The following is a 24,933-nucleotide window of genomic DNA, read 5'->3' on the forward strand; positions in this document are numbered from 1 at the left end:
ACGTACACAAATATTTTGAAAACTCACAAAGATAAGCACTAGTGATAATCTACATCAAGCAACAGAACTGTCAGGACTCGCAACTAATGCTGCTTTATCAGGCTTCTTTTAGGGTAAAATGCTCTTGAGAGCCAAATTTTCATGCAGACATGCTGTATGATAAAACCTTCCATGTACATGTTGACATGGCCTAAGAGTTGACTCATGAAAGAGACAAAATCCAAGTTAGCTACATTTTTAAAGTCACCCCACATAGCCAGAAGAGGTTCTGTCTTCTGGAGTGGTCGCATCTGCAGGTCCTCATGAGAGAGGGCGTAGTCCCACAAGATTACACCTCCTATATGGCCTCGAAAGCCCTGTCCCTGCACTGATTGGTTACTGCCCAGGATGAAAATTCTGCAGGTCTTCATGAAGGGGCTATAGAGACTTCCCAACTGGAGGTTACTTTCTCCGACCTGAGAGGGGAATTATAGCCAAGAAGACAAGAAAGAAACCATTGAATTTTTAATTAATCAATTCCAAAATAAATATTGTGAGAAAAAAAATATATCGGATCAAATCAAAAACCTTTATTGTCCTTATATGACAATATGAAGAGGTGTTACTTGGTATGACTAGTTTATCAAATTACATGTTTTTTTTATTTGGAAAATACTTGAATGGAACCTCAGAATTTAAGATTTTAGTTGTTCATTTTGAAACTTAGTCATGGCATCCATTATGTGATCTTTCATTTTTGTTTGTTTGTATGGTTGGTTGTTGTTTTTATTTTTTATTTCTTTCAGGAGAGGGGGCCTTTTTTCCTTTTTGAATCTACTTAATCCAAGAGGGAACAAGCTCAACAAAGGGCAGTTTTTAAGAGAAAATAATTTACATGTTATTTAAAGACTGCAGCGTCACTTAACGCACCATCACTTGTTGTCAGTGGTAGTTACTCTTTCGAAGTGAATTAAGAATGTTAAGCATTAACAAAAGGTTTCATTGTGGCCATGGTCTGACCATAGAACAGGTGATTCCTTTTTTTCTTACAGTACTACTGAAAAGCGATGTTAAAGGAAAAAATGAAAATGTTGCAATAAATTGCATGTAAAACATCTTAAAATCACACACCTTCGCACCATCAACATACAGGGTCATGTTGTGGCTATTGTAAGTCGCAATCAGGTGAGTCCAGGTATTGGCTCTGTACTGCTGGTGGTTGAGGATCAAGGTAGATTTCAAGGCTCGGTCTGTGCGAAGCATGAAGTAGAACCGTGCGTCCTTGGTCCCTGTGGAGTCCATTGTGCGAATGCCGACTGACCAGCCCTTCTCACTCAGTGAATGGGAACAGTTGTCGTACACACCTAAAACATGGAGCCAAAAATGTACCATATTCTGACACACATTTCTGTCACAAAATATAGTAGAAACATATATTTCAAGCTCAGGTGCAAGCAACTTTCCCATTGTCTTTGTCAATGTCACCAGGTCTGCTACACAATGAGCGACACAGTGGAATGTGACAGTCTTGAAAAAATAGTCGTTGGCTTTCCACCAGACACCAGCCTATAACCAATTGCTGCAACAAAATAAGTACAACTCCTGACATTGACATTATCGAGAAAAAACTTAAAATGAAGTATATACAGTATACTATCCATTCATCCATGCATTTTCTTTGCTGCTTATCCTCACAAGGGTCACGGGAGTGCTGGAGCCGATCCCAGCTATCTTTGGGTACACCCTGAACTAGTTGCCATCAATCACAAGGCACATGGAGACAGACAACAGTCGCACTCACAATCACACCTATGGGTAATTTAGAATCACCAATTAATGCATGCTTTTTGGGATTTGTGAGGAAACCGGAGTGCCTGGAGAAAACCCACACAGGCACTAGAAGAACATGCAAACCCCCCACAGGCGGGGGCAGGATTGAACCTAGGTCCTCAGAACAGTGAGGCGAATGCTTTACTGCTTTGCCACTGTGCCGCCAGTATATAGGGTACTGTATTTGTTTTTTTGTTTAGTTTAGTTTTATTTTTTTTGTTTGTTTTTTTTAACACAAACAACACTGTGCAATTATCGAGGAAGAAGCCAACTGCTCTGTCTGATGTAACTATATTATACTATAAAGAGAAATGATGGAGTAAGTGCGGATGTTTGAGAGGTCATTGCCATTCATTGACTCCACACATGGACTTAGGCTACATAGGCTCTATACGCTTCACTTATTAGCCACAGGTAAAGATGGAATTGTAAATATGGTAAAATATAATTGCAAAACACAACATATAGTGGGTACCGTATGAAAGCTCATGAGATATGGCATGGCATTCTGATTGGTCATGACATTTGTGACATTGCGGTGCTGTTCACTTGCAATCCAAATTCCGGATCGCTGCAAGACTAGTACTTGATGGTTGGCCACTTCTAAAAACTGTTTGCTTAATTTCACACACTGCATGACTATGAAGTCACATTCAGCTGCATTGCTCTGTGTGCTGTGGGCCTTACAGAAATGCAATAAAATTACACATTTTCAAAGTGCATATTTTCAGTTGTTCAGCCACGTAGACTACATTGACAGAAAAGCCAGAGAGAATAGATGGAGCCTCAGACATGTACAGAAAAGTAGAGAGAACATAGACATTTCAGACAGTCAAAGCAAGGTCTGGATATTTCCATCTGTTCTTTCAACAGAAAGACATCTGCTTCACAGATGTAAAACTATGGGACAACAAAAGGTCAGGGAACCCCTTCTCTCTCCATAACCCTGTCTGTCGGTGTTTGTAAAGGCAATAACTGTGAAGAAAATAATACATGAACATACTTAAGGAAATCACTGTTCCACTTAAATGATTGACCCATTTAATTAAGCCTTAGCACGTGGTTAGATGGTCATAGATTCAAACCTAAAATATTTTTAATGTAATTAATTATATTTATAATATTTATTTATTAGTATATATTGATCATATTTTAATAATTATATAATTAATATATTGTCACTCTATACAAATTACAAAATAAAGGATTAATATGTGTATCTTAAACTTGGATATTAACAGTATTTTGTTGTGTAATGTTTTTGTAATGGATGCCTGAATTCTGATCAGCAGCTTCGAGTAACAGGGAATAAATAAGATATTAAGTAAATTTTACACTGTACACTTTCAGAAAATGGTCACGAATCTTGAATCTGTCAGAGAAATATATGCAGCCACAACAGCCTGGCACCTCTTCCTCGTCCGTCCCCAAGTCACTCTAACATAATGTAGATATTTCAGTTGGGTTGAGTTTAGGACTGTCCATCCGTCCATTTTCTGAGCCACTTCTCCCCAAGAGGGTCGCATGCTACAGGAGAGCCAGCTCCTGTCCCAGCTAGCTTCAGGCTAAAGGCAGACCACACCCTGAACTGGTTGCCAGTCAATCGCAGGGAAGATATCAACACGATCCCTGAGCGGGAATCAATCCCATGCTGCCTTCACCAAAATCAGGCGTGTGTACCATTACACTGTCAGTGACAAGTCTAGGACTACTGGCAGCCAACTCTTTCTACATCCAAATTTCTCTGGATATCGATTGCCCTCTGTGGTGAAATGTATTACAGCGGCACGGTTGCACAGCTGTCCTGAGGACCAAGGGTTCAAATCACGGCCCTTCCTGTGTGGAGTTTGGATATTCTCCCCGTGTCTTTGTGAGTTTTCTCACGGTTTCATCCCACTTCACGAAAAGCATGCATTAATTGGTGATGCTAAATTGCTCCAAGGTGTGATTGTGAGTGCGACTGTTGTTTGTCTCCATATGCCTTGTGAATGGCTGGCAACTAGTTCAGGGTGTATCCTGCCTCCTACCCGATGACAGCTGGGATTGGCTCCAGCACCCCCACGACGTGACAATAAGCGGCTCAGAAAATGCATGGATGGATGGATGGACGGACGGATGGAAATGCATCATCAAACTGCTGCCACTACCGTCTTTCTCGAGCTACAAGCACCACAGCACTTTCCCCATCCTCTCAATACTCTGACTCAAGAATGGAAATCCTCAGGCAGAATAAAGTATTTTATAAATGGAATTCCAACTAGAAGCCCGGGGTCAGAAGTTTTTTGTTTTGTTTTTTTAATCTGCTTGCATTTTGCATAGAAACTTGTTCAAAGAGGATCAGAGACCCGCAACACCAAATCCAAAATGAAAGACAGGATTCATGGGATCTTTTATTCCATCACTTTTACACCTAATTAAAAACAATACATGTTGCATTGTGGCGGCACGGTGGCTCAGATGGTAAGCATTGGCCTCATAGTTCTGAGGTCCCGGGTTCAATTCAGGACCCACCTGTGTGGAGTTTGCATGTTCTCCCCGTGCCTGTGTGGGTTTTCTGCGGGCACTCCTGTTTCCTCCCACATCCCAGAAATATGTAACATTAATTGGACACTCTAAATTGCCCCTATGTGTGATTGTAAGTGCGGCTGTTTCTCTCGACGTGCCCTGCGATTGACTGGCAACTGGTTCAGGGGGTACCCCGCCTCCTGCCCGTTGACAGCTGGGATTGGCTCCAGCACTCCACCAACGCTCGCGAGGATAAGCGGTTAAGAAAATGGATGGATGGATTGCGTTTTAAGATGTGTTCTATGTTAAAACATCAACATATAGAAGTGTAACAGCAGACATCCAATAGACTCATTATTTCTTTTTTTTTTTCGTTGCATATTAGCAGATTCCTTCTAGCCACAAAAAAAGAGAGGCAATGAAGGAGAAAACGTTCAGTAATGGTGTTGGATCTTTGATCACAGTAAATGTAAGTAGACATAACAGTTTGAGGTCTCCCTCAATATCAGGACAGCTAAGGTACTGGACCAAAGTTCTTTTATTGCCCTTAATTTGTGTGATGTATGTGTTACTCTTTCAAATAACCAGCTGACAGTGGTATTCATTATTAAATAAATCACTGCACAGTTATCACACTTAATTCTTTTGGATAGTCAAGGCAATATTAATCCCAAAAACACAACCTAATAAATACAAAATGCAAATCCTAAACAAGGATTTTATTGATGGGGAGGAATCCAAACCTATCTGGTCCTTTATAAAATTGAATTGTCTCCCCTTTTTAAATCATGAGTTAGCTGTGATTAGATACCGATAGAGAAAAGCTGAGCTCAATTTTACCAGCCACACCCATGTCTGATTGTTACCAGATTTGTTTGAACGCAAAATATCACAAAAGGTACCTGTTAGACAAAGTGAAGTAGGTGTCAAGATTTTAAAGAGAAGCACATCATGCCACTATACAAAAAAAAAACAAGAATAATCAAGAAATAAAGTGATAAAAACCTGTCACTTGATAAAAGGTTGCAAAGCCGTTTCAAAGGATTTGGGACTCCAACAAACCATGGTCGAGAGCAGGGCTGGTCAACCCTCAGCTCTCGAGCCACATCTGTTAATGCAGCTCTCGTGGAGGCAGAAAAGCATAGCGAAATTCTGTTTGTTTTTTTATATGCGTGCATGGACGCTTTGCTTGAGTTCATTACAGTAGTTGCGGACACAGTTTGGTTGCGTCAGTGAACAGTGATCTTTATTGTTCCCGCCACCCAGCTCATCTGTCCAACGAGAGTTAACCCAGAGGGGGACAACCTTGGCCCTAGAGAAGACGTCTCCCTTGTGTCTCCCGACCACGATTTTTGTGTTTCATTAGATGATGATAGCACACTTTTTTTTAAATTACCGGCCTGTGGTCTTAGTACTCTGTAGTAGTCGATTTCTATTGTTATCATGTTGGTGTGTGACATTTACAAAAAATATGGCAGAAGAAAGGTATGTCTGAGGATGGAATTATGTTCATGTGTATGATGTGCTTCTTTGCTGCAACACTGTACAAAATGGGTCTCTTGAGCTCTGACTGGTTGGCCACACCTAGTCTAAACCCATCCATCCATTTTCTGAGCCACTTATCCTCACACGGGTTCCGAGTGTAATCGGGCAGGAGGCAGGGTACATCCTGAACTGGTTGCCAGCTAATCGCAGGGCACATGGAGACAGACAATCGTCGCACTCACAATCACACCTAGGGCCCATTTAGAGTTTCCAATTTATACATGTTTTTGGGACATGGGAGGCAACTGGAGTGCCCGGAGAACCCATAGAGGTATGGGGGAGAACAGGCAAACTCCACACAGGTGGGAGCCGCGATTTGAACCTTGGTCCTCAGAAATGTGAAGCCAATGCTCTACAGCTACTACACCATGCTGCCTGGTCTAGAGTCTTTATCCATAGATGGAAAAAAAAATGAAAACTGGTGAATAGTGAACCTTCTCGAGAGAGGTCAGCCAACAAATTTACTCCAAGAGTGCATGATGACTTATCATAAAGGTCACAAAATAACCAAAAAATCCTGCAAGAGAATGTCTGGCTATCCACCTATTGAAAAGCAAGATGAGGTAAGGTGTCGGAGCAGACCTCAATGAGAATAAGAGAGGATACAAATATTAGTCCAATCAACCCTCATCCCACTCCATGCATCTGCTCCTCTTGGTTGTGATGTATCATATTCATTTTTGCCCTAAAGGTCAAGTGCTCTTAGAGTACAGAATAGGACAATTACCTGAAACATACCAGTCAGTCCACCTCTGAATTATTAAAAACAACAAAAAAAAAAAAGAAAACAAAACAAAAAAGGGCTTTGGAGCAAAAGTGATGTGATTTCAGTGATAGAAGTCAACGGTTTGAGGAAAACATGATGTCATTATGTTGTGTAATGTGTTGTTTCCAGTAGTTTGTAGTTCTGTAAATCATATTCAGTGTTTGGCCTTGTGGTCACTTTAAAGTGGAAATGGGCTCTAACTTTGGAAAACACAAATATTTATGCCCAGATACACATGCACGATCACCCTGAAGCCACTTGCTGTAACCACAACAGGTTGCTGCTTCTCCAAGACCTTTTTTTTTAAAATCTGTTCACAGCATTTCAGCCATCCACATCATGTGCCATCTTTTCCTTGCATATTTTCATTGGATGCCTGTGGTCAATGTGTCATTTGTTACTACAGGAACATTACTTTTGGTTTGAGCTCAAAATATTTGTTTACTGTACGGTTTGAAAAAAAAAAAATCCTGAAGGTGGACTAAAGCAGTCTATACACATGCCGACATTCAGGTTGGATTTGCCCCCCACAGACCCCAACACACACAACTCTCCCCTCCATTTCACTCAAAGTCAGCAAAAGGCCGTTTGTCAGATCTTGTTGTCTCAAAAATTATCCTGAGCAATTATCCTTTGGTTTGGGGGTTGTAGTGATCTTTTCTCCCCTATCTGATCAGAAAACGACTGGAGCCAAAAATAGTAAATATTAAACCTGATATATTTTAACCATATTTATATTGTTCATCCTTTTTTGTGTGGTCAAGGTAAACACCAGGTTCTGCCAAGCTGGGGACGGAGGAGCAAAAGGTTGCGTTCAGTGTTTTTATACGCATTTAATGTGTCTCCCAAGTCATTCACCACAATAAAGAGTCCATCGTTTTCTATATCTTTTTGTAATACTACTTGTTCATCTTTGTATTGTTTGACAGCCTGCGTGCTCTGTGTGCCGGTTCTTACATTGGCATAAAACACAACACACAAATAAGTTCAGGGAAAGCGCAGAAAATTTTGTTAATCTAATTGAATTCATCAAATGAATAATCACTTCAATGTGTGTCTACCACACCAAGTAAGCAAGGTTATGTAATGCATGATAACTCGTGTGACCCACCTGCGAGGACGGCAGGGCTGCTCTGCCCACCCTCCGGGTTGACCCATAATTCCAGGCTGAACTTGTCCCTGGGCAGCTCCACCCCTGCAGACGGCTTCAGTCGCAGCTGCTCTTGGCGTCCCCTAAAATACAGGCTGGTCATCCAAGAAGGGGGGACCTTGGGCACGGGGTTCCCCCACGGAAATGCGCTGCTGACGGCAGGATCCACATCTCCAAGGAAGTCCTCGTTCCCGTCCTCCGGACTCCCCCCGAAAGTACTATTTCCCTCATCTTGCTGAATCTTTGGAATCACTTGGATCCCGGTCGAGTGCGAGATTTCGGTGGAGCTGGAGTTGACCCAGGTGTGGGGGCTACGTTCAAACCTGGAGCCGCGCGATGGCCGACTTTGCTGGTCATTTTTCAGTATTAAGGTCCGAAACTGCGTGTCTTCCTTGTCATGAAAAGATCCAGGCGCGCCCTCCTTCTCAAAGCTGCAACCCGTTTTGCAACCAACAGGAGCGCTTGAGGCGGTATGGAGCTCCCCCCGTTTTGTCCTCGTAATGGCCAATGAACGGCGGTGTTTAGCCGGGGAACTCGCTCGGGGCTGCTGCGGGGGTCTCCGGTAGCCGGAGATAGCGCAAGGTTCACCCGCCAGGCGGGACAGTTCACTGTCTGCACGCCGGGCCAAGGCGCGTTTGGAGCGGCTCAGCGGATTGGCGGTCGTCAGCCAAGTATTGGTAGCAAAGACGACGGCGACGGCAAGGAAATTGACTGACAACATACTGGTGCAACTTTGAATATCAAGATGACACACAAATCTACGACTTTGCTTTAGAACTACTTCTTTGCCACAAAATAAAAAGATTTCATTTGTTGGGAAAAGAATATTTAATAATTTTCCTGACCCTCTCTTTTTTGGTGTATTGAAGAAGTTTTTCACTTACAAATATAAATGCAAAATATTACTTCCACTCATCGCTTCAATTTAAGTGCATTAGATGATACGCTGTGACGACCCCGTCAGGGACAAGCCGAAAGAAACTTACTTACTAACTTACTTAAACTGTCCCCTATCCAGTCATGTTTACTTTCCAGGGGCAATTCTTTCTCGAGTCTTTCATGAGTTTTCAGAAAGATTCCTTACTTTTTTCCAAGCATCTGTAGACTACGATGATAAATTGCAACTTAATTAAGCATTCATTGCATTTTGTGCTTTCCCAATTGACCAAGCTTCAATGAATTAGGGAAGTTTGTAGTCAGCCACAAAATCTCTTGTTTTACCTGACATTTGCCACGTAGTGTGTCCTAGGTCCAAAATGTGGCTTTAAGGTGAATCGGAGTAATCAGCCCCCCCCCCCCCCCCCTCCTGAATTCAATCTGATGCAAGGTGTCAGAGCAGACCTCAACGACCATCAATGAAAGGGGACGCAAGTATTAGTCCAATCAAGCCCCATCCCGCTCCATGTGTCTGCTCCTCTTGGTTTTGGTGTGAGTCTGTTAGCACTTCACAGAGGGTTGCTTCAATCCACCACTCTATTCCATGGAGTCAATTTAAGATTCTCTCTCTCTCTCTTTCTCTCTCTCTCTCTCTTTTGCGCTCTCTCTCTCGCTCCCCCTCTCCACCATGCCTGCCCTTACATCACTATGGGGAAAGTGTGGTGGAGGAGGCTGTCCTACCTTTGCCTCATAATTCTGTTTTAGAAGGGAAATCCTCCCCACACCCTGCCCCAGTCCCGTGTAGCCCCATGATGCCTAAGGGAAGAGGAAACTGGCAGTGAAGTTTCGATATTAATTATCCATGTCTCACCTCGCCAATACAACAACACATCACCATTCACATTAATGTGTTTTTATGCTTATTTGTACTTCAACTTGTTGTAGTTTAATTACATTTTGGCACTTTCTTTCAATATTTCCATGTTGTGTAGTTGTGTCATATTTCAGCATTAGGCCTTTACAACTTCTTTAGGTCAGTTACACCTCAATTCATTTTTGTTGGCATGTTCTGCATTTCAAAATGAATTGTACATTTAAATCTGCTGTTGAAGCAACAATGGACTCTTACTCGAGAAGTGTTTAGTGTTGATCTTGTACGTCACAATTATGTTGGTCAGTCAAATATATTATGTTATGCATATCTTCCTTAAATCTCAGTAGTGTAAGAGGTTGTGTACAAATATATTTTCAAAATTTGATTGGTGCTGAGATTGGGGAGGTCAGTGAATTCAAAATATGCACATTTTGCAATTGTATTTGAGTGACTATATCGGAATGGCGCAGGCTGTGGATGTGTGTGTCTGCCTTTCTGTGTGTCTTCATTTCAAAGCTTTTGTGTCCATTGGTTGCTGAAATATAATTGACTGATTTTCCTTTGCTTCCTCTCCCTCCCTTTGTTCTCCCTCCCCTTTATCTATCTCGCCTTCTCATTCATTCTCTGGCTCTCCTCACTGGAATAAAAAAGACAGGCAAGACATCTGCCCAGCACATGAAGAAAGTTTTTTTTATAAAACAAATATGCTACCAAACGCCTGCACTCTTTGGACTGAAAAACACATAGGAGCATCAGGTGAGAAGGAGGAATTTCCCCTAATATTCCTTCTAATGTGTTTTTGCACACATGCCACATACATGCTGCAATGGTTACAGTCTATTACGTAGGTGACTGTTGAGCTTGGTGTAAATGACTCTGAAACTCTTTTTCGAATAATTTCCTACGACACATTAAAATATTAATGTCTTAAGTTGTTCACACTTTTTTGAAAGAGAGATTTCACAGAACCTGACCATGATAGAAAATATGTAGGTGTTCCACACCTCCTGAAATTTTGCCGCTATGTACCCTTAGACCCAACAACTTGTGTCAGACTCAATTTAGCCAGAGATGGAAATGAAAGAGGGGTATATGGGGGACTGAAAGTTATGGCAGAGGCCCCCAAAGGGGCAAAAAAACAGAGTGGGAGCTAGGAATTCCACAATCCCAGTTTGCCTGTCTGAGGTATCTGGCAGCTCAACAGTCTCTTTTTCTACACTAGAGGTTCCCTTTGAAATCCAGCTGCAACTATCTTGGGGGTGTGGGGGAGAAAAGAAGGGGAAGGAGTTAGAGAAAGAAACAAAAACATTAGGGGGAAAAAGAGGATGATGGGGAAGATACAGAAGAGGAAGGGAGCGATAAAAGGGAGCACCGTATGTGTAAGAGAGACTGAATGGGTTTGCTTCACCAGGGCCTCACCTCCCACTGTAAGAGGACCTCTAAAGATTATCCTTTGGCGGAGCATGTCCATCTTGACCCCAATGACCCCGGGTCCCAAACTTCTCTTCTTTTCATTCTTTTGGGTAGACATGCACACACTTCCATCCATCCATTTTCTGAGCTGCTTATCCTCATGAAGGTCATGGGAGTGTTGGAGCTTATCCCAGCTATCATTGAGCAGGAGGTAGGGTACACCCTGAACTGGTTTCCAGCCAATCGCAGGGCACATAGTGACAAACAGATGCACTCACAATCATACCTAGGGGCAATTTAGAGTGTCCAATTAATGTTGCATGTTTTTGGGACGTGGAAGGAAACCGGAGTGCCTGGAGAAAACCCATAGAGGTACGGGGAGAACTTGCAAAATCCACAGAGGAGGGGCGGAAAGTTGAACCGCAGTCCTCAGAACTGCGAGGCCAACCCTCTAACCAGTTGCCCTACCTTGCCGCCCAAACAAATATTAGCTTTTTAATTTACAGTATACATAATTACTGCAGCTTTCCATTTTTTATTTGATTTTCCAGCACACTGATTATTAGAATCGAGATCATTGATTCCCAACAAGCATGCTTTAGCATATTAATGTTCCTTGACAGATCTTGTGTGCCATGGGAAATTAACCCAATTCACTTAATTGGTCAAAAAAAATATATAGAGTATATATTTTTTCATGTAAATGATTTCCTTCAGGCGGCACGGTGGGTCAGCTGGTAAAGCGTTGGCCTCACAGTTCTGAGGACCCGGGTTTGATCCCGGCCCTGCCTGTGTGGAGTTTTCATGTTCTCCCCGTGCCTGCGTGGGATCTCTCTGGGCACTCCGGTTTCCTCCCACATCCCAAAAACATGCAACATTAATTGGACACTCTAAATTGCCCCTAGGTGTGATTGTGAGTGTGGCTGTTTGTCTCTATGTGCCCTGTGATTGGCTGGCAACCAGTTCAGGGTGTACCCCACCTCCTGCCCGTTGACATCTGGGATATGCTCCAGCACTCCGAGCAACCATCGTGAGGATAAACGGCAAAGAAAATGGATGGATGGATTGCGTTTTAAGCTGTATTAATTAATTATTATTGTATCTTTAGATGGATGTTTTCCTTTACTATAAATTAATGTTAGCTCCAAATATGTTATGGGCTTCATTAACTACTAACATTCGGTATCTACCCTAAAAATAAAATGATATACAATAACTATAGTCACTAAAATTTGGCAATTATCAGGAAAAAAAAGTATGCTATGACAGTGACTGAAAAAGGGTAAAGAAAAAAACGAATTAATTCACTTCATAGGTCATGCTCCACTGAGAAGTGTAGGTGATTCTGAACAAATGAAATATCTTGTAATATATAATATTTTCAGTTTCAATTGAACTCCCGTGCCAAGATTATACTCTAAAAAATATAAAAAGTATGTATTATTACAACTGCTAATAAATGGAGGATGGGTGTTTTAATATAAATATCATTACTATTATTAGTACACCCGGTTATCATATTGTAACAAGCAGCAACGTCGAAGGAAATGAATGGAAACATGAAGTACTCTACCGCACGAAAGATATGTGGAACTCCCCTGGCGCACTTAAACTCCTTGCCACTGGAAGGCGGTATGTGTAAAGCAAGGCGAACATTGCGCACCTAAGCAATCGAGGAAACTTTAGACAGCCGTCCTGTAGCTAAAGGTGGCTAGCCGGTTAATCACCTGCACGCCACAGGAGGTTGTTGATTTTCTGTATCAATGCTCAGGAATTTCTTTCGCTCATATAATTTTTTTTGAGTAGGTCTCTAGCGACGAAAAGAACGAGGCAAACACCAGTAGGTTAGGTTGAATCCGCTCGATGGCGTACTCCCTTTGCCAGGATGTCAGTATATAAACGAACCAAGTAGCGTTGCCGTAGCGTCTGGATGATTTGAACAGCACCACGGGCTTTTTTTGTGGGGTTTGTAGTGGGATTTGCATGATGTCAAACAAGCGATCCCCGCAATTTGCTGGCAGTGCAAGTTCTGTGCCCAGCACAAGTAGCAGTACTAGTAGCACCAGTGGTACAGGAGGCTCAGCGATCAACCCCAGTGGTGGAACCAACGGCGTCACAAGCAATGGGAACAATTCTGTTAATGTAGTTCCCTCCCGGACACTGACAACGGCAGGTGACAGCGGCTTGTCGGTTCCAACTTTGGTCGCCGTGTCGTCGTCCCGAGGTGGTTTCGCCTCTCTGAGTAGACCGTCCGCATCCTCCGGCAGCAGGAAGAGATCCCTCCAACAAGCACCTCTTTACAATGGCCTGTTGAACTCGTATGAAGATAAAAGCAACGATTTTGTCTGGTTAGTGTCTGCCATTTGGACTCTTCTGTTGGCGTGTGTGGCAAAATATAATGAAAAATGCATAAAAGTCCTGCCAATTTAAATAATCTGCATTGCATAAAAATGTAATATATTTTTGTAATATATTGACAACAACTACCTATGTATTTCTTTTAATTCAAAATAGGGCAATCTGATAATTGAAGATATGATTTGTGACGGTTAGTGTAAAAAAAAAAACACGTCCTGCCAGCAGTTAGCTGGGACTGTCTCCAGCATACTCGCAACCCAACTGAGGATAAGCAGATGATGTCGTCATCACAAGTTTTGGTGTTGACTGACTGTCCTAATGACATACCAGAGGAGAGATAGAAGCAATTTGGAGAGGTGGCTTATTCAATAGAATACCAGCGGGAGAGAAGATGCCAGAAGAATGGAGGAAAAGTGTGCTAGTCCCCATTTCTAAGAACAAAGGCGATGTTCAGAACTGTGGAAACTACAAGGGAATAAAGATGATGAGCCACACAATGAAGTTATGGGAAAGAGTAGTGGAGGCTAGACTCAGGACGGAAGTAAGTATCTGCGAGCAACAGTATGGTTTCATGCCTAGAAAGAGTATCACAGATGCATTATTTGCCTTGAGGATGCTCATGGAAAAGTACAGAGAAGGTCAGAAGAAGCTACATTGTATATTTGTAGACCTAGAGAAAGCCTATGACAGAGTACCAAGAGAGGAACTGTGGTACTGCATGCGCAAGTCTGGTGTGGCGGAGAAATATGTTAGAATACTACAGGACATGTATGAGGAGCAGCAGAACAGAAACGGGTACAAGCGGGATGGAAGAGTTGGCGGAAAGTGTCTGGTGTTCTATGTGACAGAAGAGTCTCCGCCTGGATGAAGGGCAAAGCTATTAAAACTGTGGTGAGCCGGCCATGATGTACGGATTAGAGACGGTGGCTCTGAAGAAACAACAGGAAGCAGAACTGGAGGTAGCAGAAATGAAGATGCTGAGGTTCTCACTTGAGGTGAACAGGTTGTATATGATTAGAAATGAGCTCATAATAGGGACAGCCAAAGTTGGATGTTTTGGAGACAAGGTTAGAGAGAGCAGAGTTTGATGGTTTGGACATGTCCAGAGGTGAGAGAGTGAGTATATTGGTAGAAGGGTGCTGAGGATGGAGCTGCCAGGCAAAAGAGCGAGAGGAAGACCAAAGAAAAGGTTGATGGATATTTTGAGGGAGCACAGTGGGCGTTAAAGAGGAAGATAAACGAGATAGGCTTAAATGGGAAAAAGATGACCCGCTGTGTCGACCCCTAACAGGACAAGCCGAAAGAAAAAGAAGAACCACCTGTAACCCTTCCCATTATTATATTTTGTGCAGACGGTGTAATCTGAAGGGGGTAACCGATTGGAAGGGAGTGGTGGGGGAGAGTGTAGCTCGACAGCATAGGGTGGTGGTGTGTAGGATGACTCTGGTAGTGGGTAGGAAGACTAAGAATACAAAGGTAGAGCACAGAATCAGGTGCTGGAAGCTGAGAAAGGAAGAATGTTGTGTAGCCTTTCGGAATTTTGGTGAGACAGGCTCCAGATGGATAGGAAGAGCTCCCAGAAGACTGGAACACCACTGCCAAGGTATACAGAGAGGCAGGCAGGAGAGTACCTGGGGTGTCCTCTGGTAGGAAAGGGGAGAAGGAGACTTGGTGGTGGAACCCCAAAATACAGGAAGTCATCCAAGGAAAGAGATTACCGTAGAAGAAGTGGGACACAGAGAGGACTGAGCAGAGGCGAAAGGAATACATTGAGATGTGTCGTAGGGTAAAGGTAGAGGTGGCAAAGGCTAAACAAGAGGCTTATGAAGACATGTACACCAGGTTAGATACGAAAGGAGAAAAGGATCTCTAAAAGTTGGCCAAACAGAGGGATAGACATGGGAAGGATGTGCAGCAAGTAAGGGTGATCAAGGATAGCGATGGGAATATGTTGACTGGTGCCAGTAGTGTGCTAAATAGATGCAAAGAATACTTTGAGAAGCTAATGGATGAAAAAAATGGGAGAGAAGGTAAAATTGAAGAGGCAAGCATGAATGACCAGGAAGTGGCATTGATCAGTAAGGGAGAAGTTAGAAAGGCACGGAACAGGATAAAAAAAAAAATGGAAAGACAGTTGATCCTGATGACATACCAGTGAAGCTATGGAAGCAATTTGGAGAGGTGGCTGTGGAGTTTTTGACCAACTTATTCAATAGAATACTAGCGGGAGAGAAGATGCCAGAAGAATGAAGGAAAAGTGTGCTCGTCCCTATTTTTATAACAAAGGCAATATTCACAACTGCAGAAACTTCAGAGCAATAAAGATGAGCCACGCAATGAAGTTATGAGAGAGTAGTGGAGGCTAGACTCAGGACGGAAGTATCTGCGAGCAACAGTATGGTTTCATGCCTAGAAAGAGGATCACAGATGCATTACTTGCCTTGAGGATACTCGTGGAAAAGTACAGAGAAGGTCAGAAGGAGCTACTTTGTATCTTTGTAGACCGAGAGAAAGCCTTTGACAGAGTACCAAGAGAAGAACTGTGATACTGCATGCGGAAGTCTGGTGTGGGGGAGAAATATGTTAGAATAGTACAGGACATCTATGAGGGTAGCAGAACAGCGGTGTGATGTGCCGTAGGTGTGTAAGAAGAATTTAAGGTGGAGGTGGGACTCCATCAGGGTTCCGCACTGAGCCCCTTCCTGATTGCAGTAGTAATGGATAGTCTGACAGAAGACTGGAATCCTCTTGGACCATGATGTTCGCAGAAGATATTGTGATCTGCAGTGAAAGTAGGGAGCTGGTGGAGGAGCAATTAGAAAGATGGTCGTACGCACTGGAAAGGAGAGGAATGAAGATTAGCAGAAGAAAAATACAATGCGTGTGAATGAGAGGCACGGAGGCGGAAGAGTGAAGCTCCAGGGAGAAGAGATAGCGAGGTTGGATGACTTCAAATACTTGGGGTCAACAATACAGAGCAATGGTGAGTGTGGTAAGGAAGTGAACAAACTGGTATAAGCGGTATGGAACAGTTGGCGGAAGGTATCTGGTGTTCTATGTGACAGAAGTGTCAAAGTTTATAAAACAGTGGTGAGGCCAGTCATGATGTATGGATTAGAGACAGTGGCTCTGAAGATACAACAGGAAGCAGAACTAGAGGTCACAGAAATAAAGATGTTGAGGTTCTCGCTCGAATTGAGCAGGTTGGATAGGATTAGAAATGAGCTCATTCGAGGGACGGCCAAAGCTGGATGTTTTGGAGACAAGATTCGAGAGACCAGACTTCGATGGTTTGGACATGTTCAGAGGCGAGAGAGTGAGTATATTGGTAGAAGGATGCTGAGGATGGAGCTCCCAGGCAAAAGAGCAAGAGGAAGACCAAAGAAAAGGTTGGATTCTGTGAGGGAGGACATGAGGACAGTGGGTGTTAGAGAAGAGATTGCACGAGATAGGCTTAGATGGAAAAAGATGACATGCTTTGGCGACCCCTAACGGGACAAGCCGAAAGAAAAAGAAGTATAGTTACATTGTAAAATATCTAAAGTACAACCAAACTCACTGTTTACATATTTAAATACTTCAATAAAGTACAGCCAAACTCAGTTTCACTCCGGGTGCCTTTTTAAAAATGTGCATATGTTATTTTTTGGTTCATGGGTCATCCACAAATCCACCAAAGTCCTTATCTTCTGTATCCAAAATGAGCTGGGCAAGTTCTCTATCAAACATGCCAGATTCCCTGTCCTCATTGTCATTCTCAATCTCGTTGCTGTGTGGCTACTCAGGTATGATGGCGGCTTTTCAAACAACAGTGGAAGTAGACATGTTAGCCAAGCATCCACAATCCATTCACAAAATGTGGGGTACCTTGATGGGCACCGCCTCCTAGTATAGCTGTATTCGCCATTTGTCATCCTTCACTCCCACACTGCTCACGACTTCACTTTGTACACCCAGTTTATACTGATTTCCAGCGAAGGAAGTAGTTTCGTTAAGGCTCCCGGAATAATAGCAAGATCCGAGTTAATGTGCTGTGCTTGTTTTTTCACGGCGGTTGTTTGTTCTATGATCATTAATCCATTGCTCGAGTTTTTCTTCCAACTCGGGCAACTTGCCTTGTTTCCGCGGAAACTCAGCTTCATCTTCTTGATTTTGATAAACTCGTTTTCCTGCTTCCTCAACTTTAGCACCATGGATTCGTTGATCTTAAATTCTCTTGCGGCTGCTTGAGTCACATGTTTTTCCACGTAACTGATAGCTGGCAGTTTAAACTGTGGTTCGTAAGTTTATCTCTTCGTTGGTGTCATTTTTGGGGGACCTTAGCCAAAGCATTGTTGTTTAGCACAAAACACACACTGGCATTATGTACCTTCTGTGGAGCATGGCTTTAGCATCCAACTCCAACGCCCACACTTCCCCCTGTAACGTCCACTTTTCATCTACATAAGTAGCGTGTCAGCATGAAATGCTCCCAGTCAGTTACAAATTTTGGATGACGATTCACATATAAGGTGCTCCGCATTATAAGGCGACCTTTTGGAGAAAATTTAAGACTTGTAAGGGTGCCTTATAGTCATGAAAATAGGGTAAATATTTTGGATCCTGTAATACCTATAGATCCATTCATAATTAGCCATTGCCTTTGCAGAGGAGCTTTCATACACCGCATTACATTTTGCAGTTGTGCCTCATGAAATGTTCTGTGAAACAACCTCTTTGTGTAGATTCAGTATGCACATAACACTTTTGTGTTTATTTCTAGCCCAATTTGCTTCGAAATGATAGAAGAGGCACACATGACCAAGTGTGGGCACAGTTTTTGGTAAGTGAATTTGAGCCATTTCTAACTTTTTGGGGGGGTCACATTACAGGTGCTTGATGTTGATTGGTTCCACTTGCTTGTATATGGCACTTTAGCACTGTATGACAGCATTTTATACATATTTAGCTAAAATGAAGAAACTTCAAGGGAAAAACAAATTTGATTTTATCTGACTTAACCAAAACGCTCCACTGTTTTGTTGCGTGATCCACTTGTCTCTTATTCCTCTCTAGCCACATTTGCCATTTTTTCACTCACAGATTGTCAGATGATAGTATACTGTACTGGCCATATATCACACGGTGACTACACTGAGCTAAAGCACCTCTCAGTAACGTTAGGGTTGCACGCTGTACTTGTCACCTATGTTGTAAGCAAAGCCACTCATTTGACGTTATTCATAACATTAACAAACAATTGGCAGGGATATAGTTATGTGAGTAAGGTAGACTGTTAAGCTTAGTGATTTTCGAGTTCCACGATACAGTTTCTTCGCCAGAGAAAAACGCCCATGTTAGAATGAACATTTTCTGCTGAAATGCTTTCTCATTTTCACCATCCTCCCCCCTCTCAATTTGGCTTAGCATCTTTCCACGTGTTCCCACTCCTACAAACGAATGACTTCACTTCTGCATTCTACTTGCCAGGCATCAGGGACATATGCGGGTTGTGTCAGATACATTCCTGCATATCCTTTTGCAACTTTCGCCGGTATTTTGCAGTTTTGCTTTTCAATGTTTATTTTTAGATGCAAAATACAAATTTTATTTCATAAACTGCAAACTGAGATCACTTAATTCGAGCCTTCTAATTCCACTTAATCACTTGTGGGCACACCCAGTCTTTGGGGAACGCACACATATTAGGGGTGGGCGGGACTAGTGACTAATCGATGCATTGCAAAATTCCTCTCACCAATTATTCTACACACAATGTTTACAGTTTTTACCCAAAGTAACCACCACAGAGGCCCATCTTTTTAAGTCTGAGCACTGAGAAGCATTTTAGAGAACGGCTTGAAACCGTCTACTTCATCATCCAATCATAGTACAGTGGTACCTCTACTCAACATCTCTAGTAATAAAAAAAATCAGGTTATGAAACATCTCATTGAATAAATATTGTCTCTAGTTACGAAGGAATATTCAGGATACGAAAGGAGAAAAAAAAAAGTGTGCTGGATTCACAGCCACCAAATTCTACCGAACGTAAGCATCCTGTATCTTGTTTTGTGTAGGGCGATAGAGCTGCCCTCCCATTGGCTATCACCATAGCATCTTCTTGGCGAGGTGGGACGTCAATCTTAACCCATGATGCACATCCTATATCTTGGTTTGTGTGGCATGATAGAGCTGCTCCCGCTTTGGCTATCGCCGTAGCATCTTCCTGACATCCCATTGGCTAGGAGGGATATCAATCTTTATCCGTAAGGCTTTTGTTTCCATTGGACACTCGTCACAGAACGCTTTCACACTCTGTCACAGGCTAGCGCACTTTGGGAAAAGTTCAACTTTTTTGTGAGTTTTTCATTTTTTTTGCAGGTTTTCCACCATTGGCCCCAAAAACTTTAGTGGAACGAAGTTGTGTGTGTACGTACGTACGTTCATACGTATGTTTTCTCTCAACTGTTAAACATTTGCCTCCTCCTCCATCCCCCTATGATGCCTTTTGCCTGTCAATCACCCTTCGCATAGTCGCTCGACACCAAAGTTGAATGAATTTCTTTATATTATGTACTTTAATTGCTTATTTTTGACGGGGGTCTTGGATCGGATTAAGCTATTTACATGTAAAAAGTGCTTCTCCTTACAAAAAATTCACGTTACGAAAGACTTACAGAACAAATTAATTCCATAAATTGAGGTACCACCGTATAAACTGTATATATATATATATTTTTTTTTTTTGCCTTGTGGTTACATTAGATATCATTGGGTTATCAATGCAAGTTAACAATCCTAGTTAGTCATCAGATATTCATGTGGAATTGTGTTAATGTCAGCTTTTCCATTTATCTAAGTTGATCATATGTAACATTATGTTCAATGTGTCTTTAGGTTGTTGGTTTTTTGTATATTTATTTTTCTTTTCTTTCTTTTTTTTTGTCTAATAGTGTCAAATAAAAACAGATGGGTGTGGGAAGGTTTACAGGTGGTTCTTCTTTTTCTTTCGGCTTATCCTGTTAGGGGTCGTCACAGCGTGTCATCTTTTTCCCATTTAAGCCTATCTCGTGCATCTTCCTCTTTAACGCCCACTGTGCTCATGTCCTCCCTCAAAATATCCATCAACCTTTTCTTTGGTCTTCCTCTCGCTCTTTTGCCTGGCAGCTCCATCCTCAGCACCCTTCTACCAATATACTCACTCTCTCACCTCTGGACATGTCCAAACCATCAAACTCTGCTCTCTCTAACCTTGTCTCCAAAACCTCCAACTTTGGCTGTCCCTATTATGAGCTCATTTCTAATCATATACAACCTGTTCACCTCAAGTGAGAACCTCAGCATCTTCATTTCTGCTACCTCCAGTTCTGCTTCCTGTTGTTTCTTCAGAGCCACCGTCTCTAATCCGTACATCATGGCCGGCTCACCACAGTTTTAATAGCTTTGCCCTTCATCCAGGCGGAGACTCTTCTGTCACATAGAACACCAGACACTTTCCGCCAACTCTTCCATCCCGCTTGTACCCGTTTCTGTTCTGCTGCCCCTCATACATGTCCTGTACTATTCTAACATATTTCTCCACCACACCAGACTTGCGCATGCAGTACCACAGTTCCTCTCTTGGTACTCTGTCATAGGCTTTCTCTAGGTCTACAAATATACAATGTAGCTTCTTCTGACCTTCTCTGTACTTTTCCATGAGCATCCTCAAGGCAAATAATGCATCTGTGATACTCTTTCTAGGCATGAAACCATACTGTTGCTCACAGATACTTGCTTCCGTCCTGAGTCTAGCCTCCACTAGTCTTTCCCATAACTTCATTGTGTGGCTCATCATCTTTATTCCCTTGTAGTTTCCACAGTTCTGAATATCGCCTTTGTTCTTAGAAATGGGGACTAGCACACTTTTCCTCCATTCTTCTGGCATCTTCTCTCCCGCTGGTATTCTATTGAATAAGCCACCTCTCCAAATTGCTTCTATCTCTCCTCTGGTATGTCATCAGGACCAACTGTTTTTCCATTTTATTTTTATTTTTTAAATTCTGTTCATTGCCTTTGTAACGTCTCCCTTACTGATCAATGTCACTCCCCTGTCATTCACGCTTGCCTATTCTACCCTACCTTCTCTCCCATTTTTTTCATTCATTAGCTTCTCACACTACTGGCACCAGTCAACATGTTTCCATCACTATCCTTAATCACCTTTACTTGCTGCACATCCTTCCCATCTCTATCCCTCTGTCTGGCCAACTTGTAGAGATCCTTTTCTCCTTCTTTCGTATCCAACCTGGAGTACATGTGGTCATATGCCACTTCTTTAGTCTTCAACACCTCTACCTTTTCTCTACGGCGCATCTCAATGTTTTCCTATTGCCTCTCCTCACTCCTCTCCATGTCCCACTACTTCTTCGCTAATCTCTTTCCTTGGATGACTTCCTGTATTTTGGGGTTCCAGCACCAAGTACTCTCCTGCCTGCCTCTCTGAATACCTTGGCAGTAGTGTTCCAGTCTTCTGGGAGCTCTTCCTGACCATCTCAAGCCTGTCTCACCTGAGGCCACATAACATTCATAATTTCTCATCTTCCATCACCTGATTCTGTGCTCTACCTTTTGTCTTCTTAATCTTCCTACCCGCTACCAGTCATTCTACACACCACCATCCTATACTGTCGAACTACACTCTCCCCCACCACTACCTTACAATCAGTGACCTCCTTCAGATTACATCTGCACAAAATATAATCCACCTGCGTGCTTCTACCTCCGCTTTTGTCGGTCACTCTATGTTCCTGTCTCTTCTGAAAATAAGTGTTAACCACTGCCAATTCCATCCTTTTTGCGAAGTCCACCACCATCTGCCCCTCAAAGTTCCTTTGCTGAATGCTGTCCTTCCCCATCACTTCTTCATTGCCCCTGTTTCCATCGCCAGCATGTCCATTGGAATCTGTATCAATCACAAGTCACTCTCTGTCTGGGATGCTCAGGACTCCTTCGTCTAGCTCCTTCCAGAATTTCTCTTTCAACTCGTGGTCACATCCTACCCGTGGGGCATAGTCGCTAACCAAATTATACATAACACCCTCAATTTCACGTTTAATCATCATCACTCGATCTGATACTCTTTCACCTCCAAGACATTCTCTTCCTTTGAAATAACCCCTACTTCATTTCTCTTCCCATCTACTCCATGATAAAACAATTTAAACCCTGCACCTAGACCTCTAGCCTTAATCCCTTCCCACTTGTTCTCATGGATGCACAATATATCAACCTTTCTCCTAATCAAGTCAACTAACTCCTGAGCTTTTCCTGTCATGGTCCCAACATTCAAATTACCTACACACAGCTGTATGGTCTGTGCATTTCTCTTCTTCTGCCGACTTAGCCGCTTTCCCCCTCTTGTTTGTCTTCGATCTACATTATCTGAATTTCTACCTACGTCTTCCAGATTAACATTTCCGGGTGTTGGGTTTAGGAAGCCCAGGCCACGACCTAACCGTTATGAAATTCGTATGATGAATGCTCATATATGTTTGGCACAGTTTTATGCCAGATGTCCTTCCTGCAACCCTCTGCATTATCCAGGCTTTGGACCGGCCAACAGGTAGCACAGGATTGTGCTGCCCAACAGGCTGCAGATAGTCAAAAAGAAGAATCAACCAAATCAACGAAGTCAACACATCAGACACACAATTCACATACTACCTAATCTATGTTAAAGTTAAGGTCAAATGAAAGCAATCACATAAACACAGTCGGCACATAAGGTACACAAATCATATACTACCTGTGTGGAAAATTTAAAGGATATGGCGATTTAAAAGGATATGTGGATGGAAGGGATTAAAACCACAATGGCCCTCACTCTAGTAGTTGAAGGTTGAGCATAAAGGTTTACAGGTTATCTTCTGCAAATCTATAAATTACTACAGGCTCGCAGAATAACTGTAGTGTTGCCGAGGCTAGGTTTTCCCCATCCTGCATTATAGAATCAAATGTCTCTTTTCAGATGACTCTTTCTAATCCTAATTGAATTTTATGTGCATTCCATCTTGTTTTGTCATTGGTCCCTTGCTTATCAGGGACTTCCAGGCCACACATTCTGAAGGCTCTGGGCGGTCCGGGGCTGGTTCTTAAAGGATGTAGTTTGCATGCTCTGCCTGTGACTGCATGGGTTTTCTCTGGGCACTTTGGTTTCCTCCCATATCCCAAAAACATTCATTAATTGGAGACTCGAATGCACATTAATCAACATATTAACAAAAAAAGCATTCATGTAAATATGTGGGAAGAACAATGGCTATATTTAATCTGTCCTAATGTGGATATCATATACAGTAACCGTACAAAGAGAGTAGACCACGACTAATGGAATGAACATGTAGAAATATTAGAGAAAAATAAGCCACAGTTGACACGAAAGTTTTAATTCTTAGTTAAGGAGAAAAATTTACCCAAGTGTGCAGTTCTCGTTTGTTTTCAACTGTTTAAGGGTCTTTTTTAAGATTTTCTAATTGTCACAGTATCTAACATGACTTGGCAAGTTGAGAGCTCAATGACCGCCTTTCAGATGGACACCACCAGTTCAGCAAAATTAATGCTTCCTCGTTGTATTCTCCTTTAGTCAGTACTCTGTTTATTCTGTTGTTACTTTTGAGTTTCTGGCTCTCTTCCTTAACTAGTCTATTTCTCCTTCTAATTGTATGTTTTCACACATGCTGCTCTCCAGGAAAACAGGTTGTGTGAAAGAGAAATACACAGAATCATGACTGAGTTAAACTGCTTGAAAATTTTTGGTTGCTTAAGACCCCATTGAATTTGGATAATGTTATGTACATTGCAACGATGTTCATGGTTTTGTTGGTAGTGTTTTTGGAAAGAAAAAAATATGTCTCTTAAAAGGCTCATACTCTGCTGATTATTCAACGACGAATACACAGCTGTCATAGTTTGCCAAACTGGAAGTGGGTTAACGGGTATGTTCATTTTCATGGTTGGGTATTGATCCGAGCGCGTGATCTAAAATCATGATAATGTGATCTTTCGGCTGATTGAGATCTGGTGAAAATGATCGATTTTATCAATTTTCGGACATTTCAAAGGTTACAAAGTGACAAAGACTAAGGTATAAAGTTTTTACCAAACTGATTAGGCTTTACACGCTCAATTTTTGGGGCCAATCAGCGGGCTTAAAAAAACCAACCAATCTTCAATCTGATCACAAGACTGAATAATGAGTCTATTTAAATGACTTGTTCATTTACTGAATGTCCTTGTGTTCTTAATCACTCAAAAATATATATTTAAAAGAAATCATGTATCTTTGTTCTCCTCTGTTTATGACAGTGAAATATAGAGACAGAACAAATTGATGGTCTTCTATTACATGGCAGGAAGTCCATACAGCAAGTAATGTACCTACTTTTTGTGATATTTTTGTCAGTTGATGCGCTGTGAGATTTTTCAATTGTAAAGTAAGTATGTGGCTTTTGTCCCAAAATGTTGGAATTAATTGCTTTGGTCAGATCATGTTTTCAACAAGACAACGGCGTGTTTACACACAACCTCCAATGCTTGCTCGGCTACGCAGCATTTTGTTGCTTGATTGTGAGCCGGATCGTATTAAAAGTGAACATACCTCAAGCAGGCCTTACA

At 42.2% G+C, this 24,933-nt stretch overlaps 2 protein-coding genes across 2 annotated transcripts in view; one reads left to right on the forward strand and one right to left on the reverse strand.

The window, feature by feature from the left end:
* pappa2 (pappalysin 2) overlaps nt 1-8,979 on the reverse strand; it is a 135,716-nt gene extending 126,737 nt beyond the window's left edge. Inside the window, exons 1-3 of the mRNA XM_061838216.1 lie at nt 7,737-8,979; nt 1,111-1,343; nt 234-455 (exon numbers count right to left, since the gene is read on the reverse strand). Of these exons, the coding sequence (XP_061694200.1) occupies nt 234-455; nt 1,111-1,343; nt 7,737-8,496 (1,215 nt within the window). The 5' untranslated portion in view covers nt 8,497-8,979. The remainder of the gene's footprint in view (nt 1-233; nt 456-1,110; nt 1,344-7,736) is intronic.
* A 3,591-nt stretch (nt 8,980-12,570) lies between these two features.
* cop1 (COP1 E3 ubiquitin ligase) overlaps nt 12,571-24,933 on the forward strand; it is a 77,461-nt gene continuing 65,098 nt past the window's right edge. Inside the window, exons 1-2 of the mRNA XM_061838211.1 lie at nt 12,571-13,286; nt 18,059-18,118. Coding sequence (XP_061694195.1) covers nt 12,922-13,286; nt 18,059-18,118 — 425 coding nt within the window. The 5' untranslated portion in view covers nt 12,571-12,921. The remainder of the gene's footprint in view (nt 13,287-18,058; nt 18,119-24,933) is intronic.

Source organism: Syngnathoides biaculeatus, chromosome 13 (genome assembly GCF_019802595.1).
Source record: "Syngnathoides biaculeatus isolate LvHL_M chromosome 13, ASM1980259v1, whole genome shotgun sequence".
NCBI lineage: Eukaryota > Metazoa > Chordata > Actinopteri > Syngnathiformes > Syngnathidae > Syngnathoides > Syngnathoides biaculeatus.